Source organism: Staurois parvus, unplaced genomic scaffold (assembly GCF_062004578.1).
Source record: "Staurois parvus isolate SC_StPar_1 unplaced genomic scaffold, SC_StPar_1.0 ptg000192l, whole genome shotgun sequence".
Classification (NCBI taxonomy): Eukaryota; Metazoa; Chordata; class Amphibia; order Anura; family Ranidae; genus Staurois; species Staurois parvus.
In genome coordinates, this window is record NW_028317988.1 from 11,501,742 (window position 1) to 11,515,362 (window position 13,621).

The 13,621-nt window shown below is 45.7% G+C and overlaps 1 protein-coding gene across 1 annotated transcript in view; it reads left to right on the forward strand.

The window, feature by feature from the left end:
• Positions 1-13,621, forward strand: part of PLEKHH2 (pleckstrin homology, MyTH4 and FERM domain containing H2) — a 239,504-nt gene that overhangs the window by 167,368 nt on the left and 58,515 nt on the right. The window contains exons 18-19 of the mRNA XM_089677844.1: positions 594-702; positions 3,798-3,910. Of these exons, the coding sequence (XP_089533970.1) occupies positions 594-702; positions 3,798-3,910 (222 nt within the window). The remainder of the gene's footprint in view (positions 1-593; positions 703-3,797; positions 3,911-13,621) is intronic.

Sequence of the window (13,621 nt, forward strand, 5' to 3'; positions counted from 1 at the left end):
ATTCATCAGAGAAAATGACTTTACCTCAGCCGTCAGCAGTCCAATCCCTGTACCTTTTACAGAATAGCAGTCAGTCCCTGATATTTTTTCTGGAGAGAAGTGGCTTTTTTTTGGCCCTTCTTGACACCAGGCCATCCTCCAAAAGTCTTCACCTCACTGTGCATTCAGATTCACTCACACCTGCCTGCTGCCATTCCTGAGCAAGCTCTGTACTGGTGGTGTCCCGATCCCGCAGCTTAAACAACATTATTAAACAGTCCTGGCGTTTGCTGGATTTTCATGGGCGTCTGAAGCGTTCTTCACAACAATTGAACCTCTCTCCTTGAAGTTCTTGATGACTCAGTAAATAGTTGAATTATGTGCAATCTTAGTAGCAGCAATATCCTTGCATGTGAATCCCATTTTGTGCAAAGCAATGATGATTGCATGTGTTTCCTTGCAGGTAAATTATTATTTGTGTCATTCTCAAAACGTTTGGCCAGGGCTGTATATATAAAGTTGAAATTAAACATGATAATGTGAGGCACAGGTGTACAGAAATATGTTATTCTTGTAACATCTATGGGTTATAATTGTTTTGGGGTGTGTTTTAGGATACCTGGCACTATCACTTAACCATGGCAGCTGGAGTGATGGGAGCGAGTGTGGGCACAGAGTTTGAGCAGTTGGTGTGCAAACTGCTAAGTCTGGATGGTGACTCCTGTAAGTATTTTGGTTCTCATGATTCAAACTGCTAACTCTGACCTACAAAGCCATTCACAATGCCGCCCCAAACTACATAACTGACCTGATACCCAAATACTACCCTACCCGTGCCCTCCGCTCCTCACAGGACCTCCTACTCTCTAGCTCCCTGGTCTCCTCCTCCCACACCCGATTGCAGGACTTCTCCAGGACTTCCCCCATCCTCTGGAACTCCCTACCCCAATCCATCAGACTGTCGCCTACCCTTCTCACCTTCAGGCGCACCCTGAAAACCCTCCTCTTCAGGGAAGCCTACCCCAACCTCAGCTAACACCCGACCTCACCTAACAACTAACCTCCTCCACTCCTCCCGCCACTCCATCCCCCACAGCCATCTCCTCCTGTGCCACCTTCTCCTCCCTCCTAGATTGTAAGCTCGAAAGAGCAGGGCCCTCGAACCCCTCGTGTGTTGTATTGTTACTGTCTTGTCTCATGTTCTGTCCCCCTTGCTACTGTACAGCGCTGAGCATACCCTTTGGTGCTATATAAATACTGTATAATAAAAATAATAATAATGATAGCTTTTCTGCATTGAGGCAGTGACCATATGAGGATAGTGTATTCACATAAGATATGGGGATATGTTAACATAGCTGGGACTTTTCGACTCACGCTGGTGGCCCCATTCAGAAAATTTTTATTCTGATTCAGTGTTTTTTGTGGGTGAATTTGTGTATATATGGGATATTCTGATGAAAGAAATCTACAGTTGGTGCTTATAGAATGTGTAATTTACTGTATAGAATAAAGACGTGGATCCTAAGGAAGCAAATTCTTTGTGAAACGATCATGGCACATATAAAGTCCCGTTTACCTTTTCCCTGCTTTGATTGGGAACAAGAGGGGTGTCTGTTCTAATTTTTTTAAAGACATCATACCTTAGTATGCCACTGCTGAAGTACTAATCTGTAATTATTTTTTCAAGTTCCAGTTTCCCAGCTTTATAACTGTAGCAATACTAGGTGATTTAGTGTTATCGCACGCTACCAAATAAAATGAATTTAATCACAACAAACTCACTCTTGTTAAAGAGTGCTATTATCAATAATGGGTAGCTGCAAACAAATTATAGTGTCTCCTGGGTGGCTTGTGGGCATATACTGATTTGTTTGACATATTATATTTTTCACTTCCAATTAAATAAAACTGCTTTTTGTAGCCTTAGAGGTGCCTTATCCTTGTGGTGTTTGTTTTGATATGGTATTTTTTGGATGTACCTCCCCAAAGTGGGGTCTGGCACTAGCAGGAATACCACTCCCAGGACTCGGGTTTTGTGGGTTTTGTATATAAATCATAGTGTTCCCACAATCCAACAAAATGCTAAATTAAATTAAATTTTGTTGCGCCTTCCCTAATAATTAAATCCAGTGACTAATAAATACCAAAATTCCATAGTATGGAACAAATTCATAAATGTAAACCACAAACAATACATATGTAAAATGTATTTGTAATATATATATATATATATATATATATATATATATAAAGTCCAAGTTCATAAAGTGTAGAAATCTTCAAACAGTATTCTTTCTTGCAGTGAATTTAAAACAAACTCCACCATATGTGTTAATATTCCTTAATCCATGCACAGTGATTCCTATCACCATTCAAATATGTGCTCACCATCAGATTTGACCTGTGTGCAACCAGGTCAGAAATGCTTTCCCCACACTGGGGTGATTCCCTTTAAATGTTCAGGTTCTGTTTTACAATCAAGCTCATGCAACAAAGGATATCCCCATGGTGTAGAAGATTAGTAACGCGGTTTTATTTAAATAGTGATGCACTTATATTTAATAAATATAATGACAGACAGTGGGGCCGTGGTTCCTGCCTCACTTCCAATCTTGGGACTCGTCACCTGGCTCTGCCCAACACGTGTCGTCACGGTCACATGACCTCTTCACGGGTGAAGAAAGCAAATCCTGAGGAAGTCAAGTGACAGTGATGACCAGTCACATCTGATGGTGAGCACATATTTGAATGGTGTAGAAGTCACTGTGCATGGATTAAGGAATATTAACATGTATGGAGTTTGTTTTAAGTTCACCGCAAGAAAGAATACTGTTTGAAGATTTCTACACTTTATGAACTTGGACTTTTATATATATATATTTTTTATTTTACATAAATATATATTTATTTTTTGTGGTTTACATTTATTAATATTGTACCATACTATGGAATTTTGGTATTTATTAGTCACTGGATTTAATTATTAGGGAAGGCACAACAAAACGTTATTTAATTTAGCATAACTGTAGCAATCTTTAGTGATCCTCTGCAACTTATTTCTCTGTCATCAAAATGCCCAGAGCCTAGAGGGAGTGCTGACTTTTCCTTTTGCAATGTGACAGTGTACAGGCCCAGCAATTGGCCATTTGGGCTGAGCACTGCATCATGGGAAGATGCTTACAAATTACTGGTTGCACTGACACGAGCGATAAGAAATAGGCACTTAATAATTGTACTTATAGATATTGGCAAGCATTAAGGTGCCCTCAGTGTGCATAGCATGTTTACCCCACCTGAGCAATGGAGGAGAAAGACCAACTGAAGATGCTCAAAGACCCACAGAGATCCTCCTTATAAGCCCACCTATTCCCAACTCATTCTTTTGTGTAGGGTTCTCCAGCATCCTCATTTGTCCTTTTTTCTCCAACTCTGGGTTCGGTCCACCTTGTTGTGCACCCATAAGTCTACCACTGTCTGATTTCCTGTAAGTGCTACTTTTAAAGTGTTCACATAAAAGGACCATTTTTGGTGGAATGGTGATGGGTTAGATGCTTTGTTGAACACTTTTTTCTGTCTGTATCCATTATGGAGGGATTTCTTATTTGCAAATAAGGACTGTAGTGGTAGTGGTGGTAAGTCAAACCCTGACAGAGGGCTTTTAGTATTTCAGTACTGTTTCTTGCTCTTTTCTAAGTGCTTTTGAGCCAACCTTTTTTTTTTTATTTTTCATCCCATGAATTTCCTCCTGTCTACCCCAAGGTCAGCTATGAGTTCCACGCCTTATGTAAACTGGCTGTTATTGTTTCCTTATGTAGGTACCCAGGTTTGGAGACATCCAGCATTATGTCACAGCAAAGAAGCCATAACATCACCTCTTACTACATTACCGTCAGAAGCACTGCAGACAGAGGCTATCAAATTATTTAAGGTGAAAACCTTGACACTATTTTTCATTATACTCATGTTTTTTGTGGAATAAATAATGAGATGAACTATTGGGGTTTTTGTGGAGGCAAAATATGAAAACACTGCCACAGAGAGATAAAATAAGTCACAAATATGTCTTTTAGGGCCATAATAGTATGGCAATGTAGCTATTGCCCCTATATGCATCAAAGCCAGCAAAGCTTCGAAAAGCTTTTGTCACTGCCTGTCACCTTGCCATGAGAGAAACCTCAAAGCTGTTATTGTTAACATCTGAAAATGTCAGTTGCCTTGCTGTCTAGCCACACGGACACTGACGTTATTTACTAAAGCTGGAGAGGGCAAACTCATTCTCACATCTGCATTGAAACCAATCAGCTTCTAACCTCAGCTTGTTTAATTAAGCTTTGGCAACAAAACCTTGAAGCTGATTGGTTTCTATGCAAAAGTGAGCCTGGTTTTGTACTCTCCAGCTTTAGTAAGTAAACCCCTAAGTGTCATTCATTCTAGGGCTGCGTGGATCAGTCACGACAATATGAAGAATTGTGCCAGGACAGACTATTATGCTGGTACAGATACCCCTATGGTTTTGTGAATATCTATGGTAGCGCTTCCCCTATTATCCAGTGTGTACAGTTATGATGACTGTGAACCTTTGACTTCATTTGACCTTCTGGAGTAGCCAAAGGTTTTAATTAGCCATTGCCAACCAGGGTTCCATAGAACCCTAGAGGTCCCCCAGAGGTTGGTAGGTGTTCCTTAAACTGTAGATGATTTACCTCTTATCTGATAGTGCCTGCATAATTCAAGGTTCAATGCCACTGGGCAGATCTTTTTAGCTTTCTGTAAGGGAGGCATTCTTCCCACTGACTACCAATGTAAGGAGCATTCTTCCTACTCACCCCCAATGTAACAAGCATTCTTCCCACTCACCCCCAATGTAACAAGCATTCTTCCCACTGACCACCAAAGTAAGGGACATTCTTCTCACTGAACACCAATATAAGGGGCATTCTTCCCACTGAACACCAATGTAAGGAGCATTCTTTCCACTCACCACCAATGTAAGGGGCATTCTTCCCACTGATCACCAATGTAAGGAGCATTCTTCCAACTGACCACCAATGTTAGGGGCATTCTTCTCACTGAACACCAATGTAAGGGGCATTCTTCCCACTGACCACCAAAGTAAGGGACATTCTTCTCACTGAACACCAATGTAAGGGGCATTCTTCCCACTGAACACCAATGTAAGGAGCATTCTTTCCACTCACCACCAATGTAAGGGGCATTCTTCCCACTGACCACCAATGTAAAGAGCATTCTTCCCACTGACCACCAATGTAAGGAGCATTCTTTCCACTCACCACCAATGTAAGGGGCATTCTTCCCACTGACCACCAATGTAAGGAGCATTCTTCCCACTCACCACCAATGTAAGGGGCATTCTTCCCACTCACCACCAATGTAAGGGGCGTTCTTCCCACTCACCACCAATGTAACGAGCATTCTTCTCACTGATCAGCAAAGTAAGGGACATTCTTCCCACTCACCACCAATGTAACGAGCATTCTTCTCACTGATCACCAAAGTAAGGGACATTATTCTCACTGATCACCAATGTAAGGGACATTCTTCTCAATTAACACCAATGTAAGGGGCATTCTTCCCACTGAACACCAATGTAAGGGACATTTTTCCCACTGACCACCAATGTAAGGGGAATCCTTCCAACTGAATACCAATATAAGGGACATTCTTCCCACTGACCACCGATGTAAGGGCCATTCTTCTCACTGGACACCAATGTAAGGGGCATTCTTCCCACTGACCACCAATGTAATGGGCATTCTTCCCACTGGACACCAACGTAAGGGGCATTCTTCTTACTGGACACCAATGTAAGGGGCATTCTTCCCACTCACCATCAATGTAAGGGGCATTATTCCCACTAACCACCAATGTAACAAGCATTCTTCCCACTGATCACTAAAGTAAGGGACATTCTTCTCACTGAACACCAATGTAAAGGGCATTCTTCCCACTGACCACCAATGTAAGGGGAATTCTTCCCATTGAATACCAATGTAAGGGACATTCTTCCCACTGAACACCAATGTAAGGGACATTCTTCCCACTGAACACCAATGTAAGGGGCATTCTTCTCACTGAACACCAATGTAAGGGACATTCTTCCCACTGAACACCAATGTAAAGGGCATTCTTCCCACTGACCACCAATGTAAGGGGAATTCTTCCCATTGAATACCAATGTAAGGGACATTCTTCCCACTGAACACCAATGTAAGGGACATTCTTCCCACTGACCACCAATGTAAGGGGCATTCTTCTCACTGAACACCAATGTAAGGGACATTCTTCGCACTGACCACCAATGTAAGGGGAATCCTTCCCACTGAATACCAATGTAAGGGACATTCTTCCCACTGAACACCAATGTAAGGGGCATTCTTCTCACTGAACACCAATGTAAGGGGCATTCTTCTCACTGAACACCAATGTAAGGGACATTCTTCGCACTGACCACCAATGTAAGGGGAATCCTTCCCACTGAATACCAATGTAAGGGACATTCTTCCCACTGAACACCAATGTAAAGGGCATTCTTCCCACTGACCACCAATGTAAGGGGAATTCTTCCCATTGAATACCAATGTAAGGGACATTCTTCCCACTGAACACCAATGTAAGGGACATTCTTCCCACTGAACACCAATGTAAGGGGCATTCTTCTCACTGAACACCAATGTAAGGGGCATTCTTCTCACTGAACACCAATGTAAGGGACATTCTTCGCACTGACCACCAATGTAAGGGGAATCCTTCCCACTGAATACCAATGTAAGGGACATTCTTCCCACTGACCTCCAATGTACGGGGCATTCTTCTTACTGAACACCAATGTAAGGGACATTCTTCCCACTGACCTCCAATGTAAGGGACATTCTTCCCACTGACCACCAATAAATTAATTTTATTATTAATGTTATTATTAATACTATTAAAAATAATAAATTATTTCAAGGGTTCCTCTGGGGTAAAATAATATTCTGATATACAGTAAACAAATAAACAGTTAAATGTAAAATCCAGAAAAAAACACAAATCAATGCAGCTCTTTATGCTTTGATGCATCATTAAATGTAATTTTAAGGCAACTAGTGTAAGTACTTGAATTAGATCTGGTATCAGCCTCTTGCAATTTCCTGTACAGCAGATCTAAGACTGGGAGAGGTAGAAGCAGCTCAAGGAGTCAGCCATTTAGAAATACTATCTAAGTTTAAACCTGCTCCCAACCCCCATTCTAAGCCTGATACTATCTTGTAAAGTAAAGATGTGTACACTTATCTTTTCTACGGGTGCTCTAGTCCACTCACATGATCATCTCCCAGTGTCGGCTTCAGGGGAGAGGATGGACAGCGGACAGCTGAATGCTGGGGAGATCACATGACACATCTTTCTTTTACAGCAGTGGTTCTCAACCTTTCTAATGCCGCGACCCCTTAATACAGTTCCTCATGTTGTGGTGACCCCCAACCATAAAATTATTTTCGTTGCTACTTCATAACTGTAATTTTGCAGTGGGAGGAGTAGTGCCCCATCACTGATGTCAGTGGGATGAATAGTGCCCCATCGTTGGTATCAGTGGGAGGAATAGTGCCCCATCACTGATGTCAGTGGGATGAATAGTGCCCCATCACTGGTGTCAGTGGGAGGAATAGTGCCCCATCACTGGTGTCAGTGGGAGGAATAGTGCCCCATCACTGGTGTCAGTGGGAGGAATAGTGCCCCATCACTGATGTCAGTGGGATGCATAGTGCCCCATCGTTGGTATCAGTGGGAGGAATAGTGCCCCATCACTGATGTCAGTGGGATGAATAGTGCCCCATCACTGGTGTCAGTGGGAGGAATAGTGCCCCATCACTGGTGTCAGTGGGAGGAATAGTGCCCCATCACTGGTGTCAGTGGGAGGAATAGTGCCCCATCACTGGTGTCAGTGGGAGGAATAGTGCCCCATCACTGGTGTCAGTGGGAGGAATAGTGCCCCATCACTGGTGTCAGTGGGAGGAATAGTGCCCCATCACTGGTGTCAGTGGGAGGAATAGTGCCCCATCACTGGTGTCAGTGGGAGGAATAGTGCCCCATCACTGGTGTCAGTGGGAGGAATAGTGCCCCATCACTGGTGTCAGTGGGAGGAATAGTGCCCCATCACTGGTGTCAGTGGGAGGAATAGTGCCCCATCACTGGTGTCAGTGGGAGGAATAGTGCCCCATCACTGGTGTCAGTGGGAGGAATAGTGCCCCATCACTGGTGTCAGTGGGAGGAATAGTGCCCCATCACTGGTGTCAGTGGGAGGAATAGTGCCCCATCGTTGGTGTCAGTGGGAGGAATAGTGCCCCATCGTTGGTGTCAGTGGGAGGAATAGTGCCCCATCGTTGGTGTCAGTGGGAGGAATAGTGCCCCATCGTTGGTGTCAGTGGGAGGAATAGTGCCCCATCGTTGGTGTCAGTGGGAGGAATAGTGCCCCATCGTTGGTGTCAGTGGGAGGAATAGTGCCCCATCGTTGGTGTCAGTGGGAGGAATAGTGCCCCATCGTTGGTGTCAGTGGGAGGAATAGTGCCCCATCGTTGGTGTCAGTGGGAGGAATAGTGCCCCATCGTTGGTGTCAGTGGGAGGAATAGTGCCCCATCGTTGGTGTCAGTGGGAGGAATAGTGCCCCATCGTTGGTGTCAGTGGGAGGAATAGTGCCCCATCGTTGGAGTCAGTGGGAGGAATAGTGCCCCATCGTTGGAGTCAGTGGGAGGAATAGTGCCCCATCATTGGTGTCAGTGGGAGGAATAGTGCCCCATCATTGGTGTCAGTGGGAGGAGTAGTGCCCCATCATTGGTGTCAGTGGGAGGAATAGTGCCCCATCATTGGTGTCAGTGGGGGGAGTAGTGCCCCATCATTGGTGTCAGTGGGGGGAGTAGTGCCCCATCATTGGTGTCAGTGGGAGGAGTAGTGCCCCATCACTGGTGTCAGTGGGGGGAGTAGTGCCCCATCACTGGTGTCAGTGGGAGTAGTGCCCCATCACTGGTGTCAGTGGGAGGAATAGTGCCACATCATTGGTGTCAGTGGGAGCAATAGTGCCCCATCATTGGTGTCAGTGGGAGGAATAGTGCCCCATCATTGATGTCAGTGTGGTGGAGGGGAGAATAGTGCCCCATCATTGGGGTCAGGGGGGGGGGGGAAATAGTGTCCCATCGTTGGTGTCAGTGGGGGGAGGAATAGTGCCCCATCATTGGTGTCAGTGGGAGGAATAGTGCCCCATCATTGATGTCAGTGTGGTGGAGGGGAGAATAGTGCCCCATCATTGGGGTCAGGGGGGGGGGAAATAGTGCCCCATCGTTGGTGTCAGTGGGGGGAGGAATAGTGCCCCATCGTTGGTGTCAGTGGAGGGAGGAATAGTGCCCCATCGTTGGTGTCAGTGGAGGGAGGAATAGTGCCACATCGTTGGTGTCAGTGGGGGGAGGAATAGTGCCCCATCGTTGGTGTCAGTGGGGGGAGGAATAGTGCCCCATCGTTGGTGTCAGTTGGGGGAGGAATAGTGCCCCATCGTTGGTGTCAGTGGGGGGAGGAATAGTGCCCCATCGTTGGTGTCAGTGGGGGGAGGAATAGTGCCCCATCGTTGGTCTCATTGGACACCAATGTAAGGGGCATTCTTCCCACTGACCACCAATGTAATGAGCATTCTTCCCACTGGACACCAACGTAAGGGGCATTCTTCTTACTGGACACCAATGTAAGGGGCATTCTTCCCACTCACCATCAATGTAAGGGGCATTATTCCCAATTTTTCTTTATTAAAAGTCTTGCAATCAATAAACATAAAATATTATACAGAATATATAAAAAAATTATATATATTTACAGCAAAACGAAAATAAACATAGCAAAATCTGCTGTCAGACAAAAGCAAACGTCTCAGAAATGAACATGACATAATTGGGGAAATAAATCGTACTACCACTCACATCACTACACCAGACATCAAACCTGTGAGGTCAAGAAACCACCCCGCCCCCCTTATGCATGCAGCCCTTCTTCAAAAAAGATCTTAATCAACAAAAACTACGGGAGTGAAAAGAACAGTATAAGGAAAGAGCCCCTCACCCAGAGATGGACAGTTCACCAAAGGCAGGTCTGATATTCCTCCACGCCCTTATCCAGACCGCCCGAGGCTCCCTGCCCTTCTCAAGACCCCGAATCTTCCCAACCTCACCCAGAATATCGTGCACCACCACCTCTACAGGGAGGACTTTCTTCCGGATGGTAATCTGACACCGTGCGTTCCATGTGAAGTAACGGACAACTATACTAACTAGAAAAAGTGTATCCAAATCAAAGTCCCAGCGAGCTGGGAATGCCCCGTACACCCACTCTGCATAACTCATGCGATAGAGAAAGGGGATGCCCAGAACCCTCCCCACCCTTTTATACACCTCTATGTTAAAGGGACACAGGAGCAGAAAGTGGTCCATAGACTCCACTTTACCAACACACTCTGCTCTAGGACAATCCCGATCATCCACAGGGCGGTGCTTCAGGTTCCCTCTCACATAGAGCCTTCCATGGAAAGCGAGCCAGGCTTGATCCCTAAACTTCAAAGGGATTCTCTCCAAGTTAATTAAACGCAATCCCTCCCTCATTACGGAGCCTGGGCAATCCTTTAAGGCCAGTGACACACTGAAAGCAGAAGCCAAAATCCTCTCTCCCAGAAGCTTCCTGGGAAGGGACCTGATATCCTCCACTGTCACCTGCCACTGCCGAAGTATTTTCAGACACGGGGCAACATAAGCCGGGAGCTTGCCATGTCGGACTCTCAGACTTTTCACTGGGCCGCCATCTTCCCAGCAATGCAGAAAAGGCCTAAACCAAGACTGAAAAATACCCACCCATCCCGGCGGGGTCTCTGCTAACATATTACCAAGATTGTACTTTAAAAAGAGCAAAGAAAAGAAAACTATCGGGTTGACCATTCCTAGGCCACCCTCCCGCCTGGACAGGTAAGTTACATTGCGTTTGATCAGGTTCAGCCTATTTCCCCATAACAGTTGGAAAAAACAGCTGTAGACCCTTGCATAGAGAGATACCGGCAAGATACAGACGAAGCTGACATATAAAAAGATCGGGATCAGGTAAGTTTTGATCAAGTCAACCCTCTCTCTCAAGGAAAGCCTCCATCTCTTCCAGCTTGCTACTTTGGCATTGGCAACTACCAACCTGCTTTCCCAGTTTCGATGACCATAGTCACCAGGACCAAATTTGATGCCCAAAATTTTAATTTCCTGCTGGGGCTCTGGGAAGGCATCCGGAAGTTCGAAGCTTTCACCCTCCTCGCCCATCCAGAAAACTTCACTCTTTTCATGGTTGACTTTAGAGCCAGAAGCCTCCGTGTACTGCTCTATCACAGAGACCACCTCCTGCGCCTCCTCAGTCCCAGAGATAATAACAGACACATCATCAGCATAGGCAACGACCTTCAAAGGCGGCACGCCAGCAATGCCCAGAGGCACCCCGCACAACGATGCGCCCTCTAGCCTTCTTACAAAGGGGTCGATTGCGAAAGCATATAGCAGGGGGCTCAAAGGACATCCCTGGCGCACACCAGAGCCGACCTCAAAAGGCCGCCCAACCCAACCATTAACAAGTGGGAAGCTCTCAGCCCCTTTATATAATGTCTTCAGCCAATCTATAAACCTCCCCTGCAGGCCGTATCTACCAAGCAGCAACCACAGATATTCATGATTCACTCGATCAAAAGCTTTCGCCTGATCCAATGCCAGCAAGTACTTTCTCCATCCAGCAGCCCTGCATCGTTCCAAAGCCTCCCGGATAGCCAAAACTGCTGAAAAGGTACTTCTACCTTGGACCGAACAGTGCTGATGGCTGGACAACAAATCGCCTGCTACTGACGACAAGCGCCAAAATAGAATCTTTGCCAAGATCTTTCTATCAACATTGAGAAGACTGATGGGGCGCCAGTTCTCAATCATTGAGGGGTCTTTACCTTTTGACAGAAGAATCACAGCGGATTGCCTCATGGAGGGAGGGAGCGAACCCTCTTCTAGACAGCTGTTAAAAACCTCCGCTAAAAAGGGAGCCAGAATGGACTTAAAACACTTGTAAAATTCAGCTGTCAATCCATCTGGCCCAGGCGATTTTTTGGTAGCCAGCTTGTCTATAGCCTGAACTACCTCATCCGCTGAAATTGGTTCTGTCAAATTCATCAAAAGCAATGCACCATTTCCCAATCCTGGAGTAGAATCCAGAAAGCTTTCCATCCTGTCCCGGCTAAGGTCCTTTCTTCCCAGGAGGTCTGCATAATACGACCCAAAGATCTCCAAGATCCCTGATCTGGACTTTATCAGGGAACCCGTACTGTCTTTCAGGCCAATGACCGTCTTAACTGCTATGCCTTGCTTACAGTTCTGGTAAGGATCAGGTGAGTGATATTTCCCATAATCCCTCTCCAGAACCAAGGAGGCATGCCGGTCGTATTGACACTTCCCAAGAAGAAGCTTCACTTCAGAGATCTCCCCTGGATCTCCTCCATACGAGACAAGACGATCAAGCTTCCTCCGCAAATGCTGGTAGGCAATATACATACCAAGCTGCTTCTTCTTACTTATGGCCTTGAAAAGTCCAATCGCCCTTTGTTTCACAAGGTCCCACCACTCTGACTTACTGCTGCAAAAGTCCAGAATAGAAACCTGTGCCTGAAAAAAATCCTCAAAGGATTGTCTTACCTCTACATCTTCCAGGAGAGCCGAATTCAGTTTCCAGACACCCCTTCCCCTGGGTGGAGTGTCCGAGGCATTCAGAGTCACAGACAGCATACAGTGGTCAGAGAACTCCACCGCCTTCAACTCAGGAGCTGAGAAAGCAGAGTTCTCCTTTAAAAAAAACCTGTCTATCCTGCTCTGACTATTCCCTCTCTGAAATGTGAACCCCGTGCTGCCAGGGCAGTGCTTAATGTGCACATCTACCAGGCCTGCCTGTCTAACCAAATCTCTGAGAAAAACGCTATCATAACCCAGCCTGTCTATGGAGCCTCTCCTGTCTTCAGGCCTAATTATGGTGTTAAAGTCACCTCCAAAGACAACCTGCTGGGACGTAAAAAGGAAGGGCTTGATCTTTGTGAGGAGGCATTTCCTGCCCCATTTTGACTGGGGTCCATAGATATTGATCAGGCGCAGGTCCTGCCCCCTAACAGAGACGTCTAAGACCATGCATCTCCCCATTTCTACCTCAATCACCCGCCGGCACGTTACCATATCGGTTTTAAAAAGGACCGCAACTCCGCTGCAAGGTTCAGCCGCAAGAGACCAAAAGGAGGGACCACATCTCCACTCCCTTTTTGCTAGATAGACATCGGCCAATGTATTGAGCCAGGTCTCTTGCAAAAATAAAATCTCAGCATCAAACTCGCTGAGCAAAAATAAGGCCGTATCACGAGCTCTTGCAGATTTAATGCTGGCGACATTAATGGTCACCACCTTTAACAGAGTGGGAACTGCCATCAGGATGATTGGGGTAGTCGTTTCCTAACCTCTACCACACTCTCATCACCCGAAACAGCTCTCTTCAGAGTATGTGACTCCCCCTCATCCATAGATGATAAAGAAATGGATATATCCGATACCATCTCATC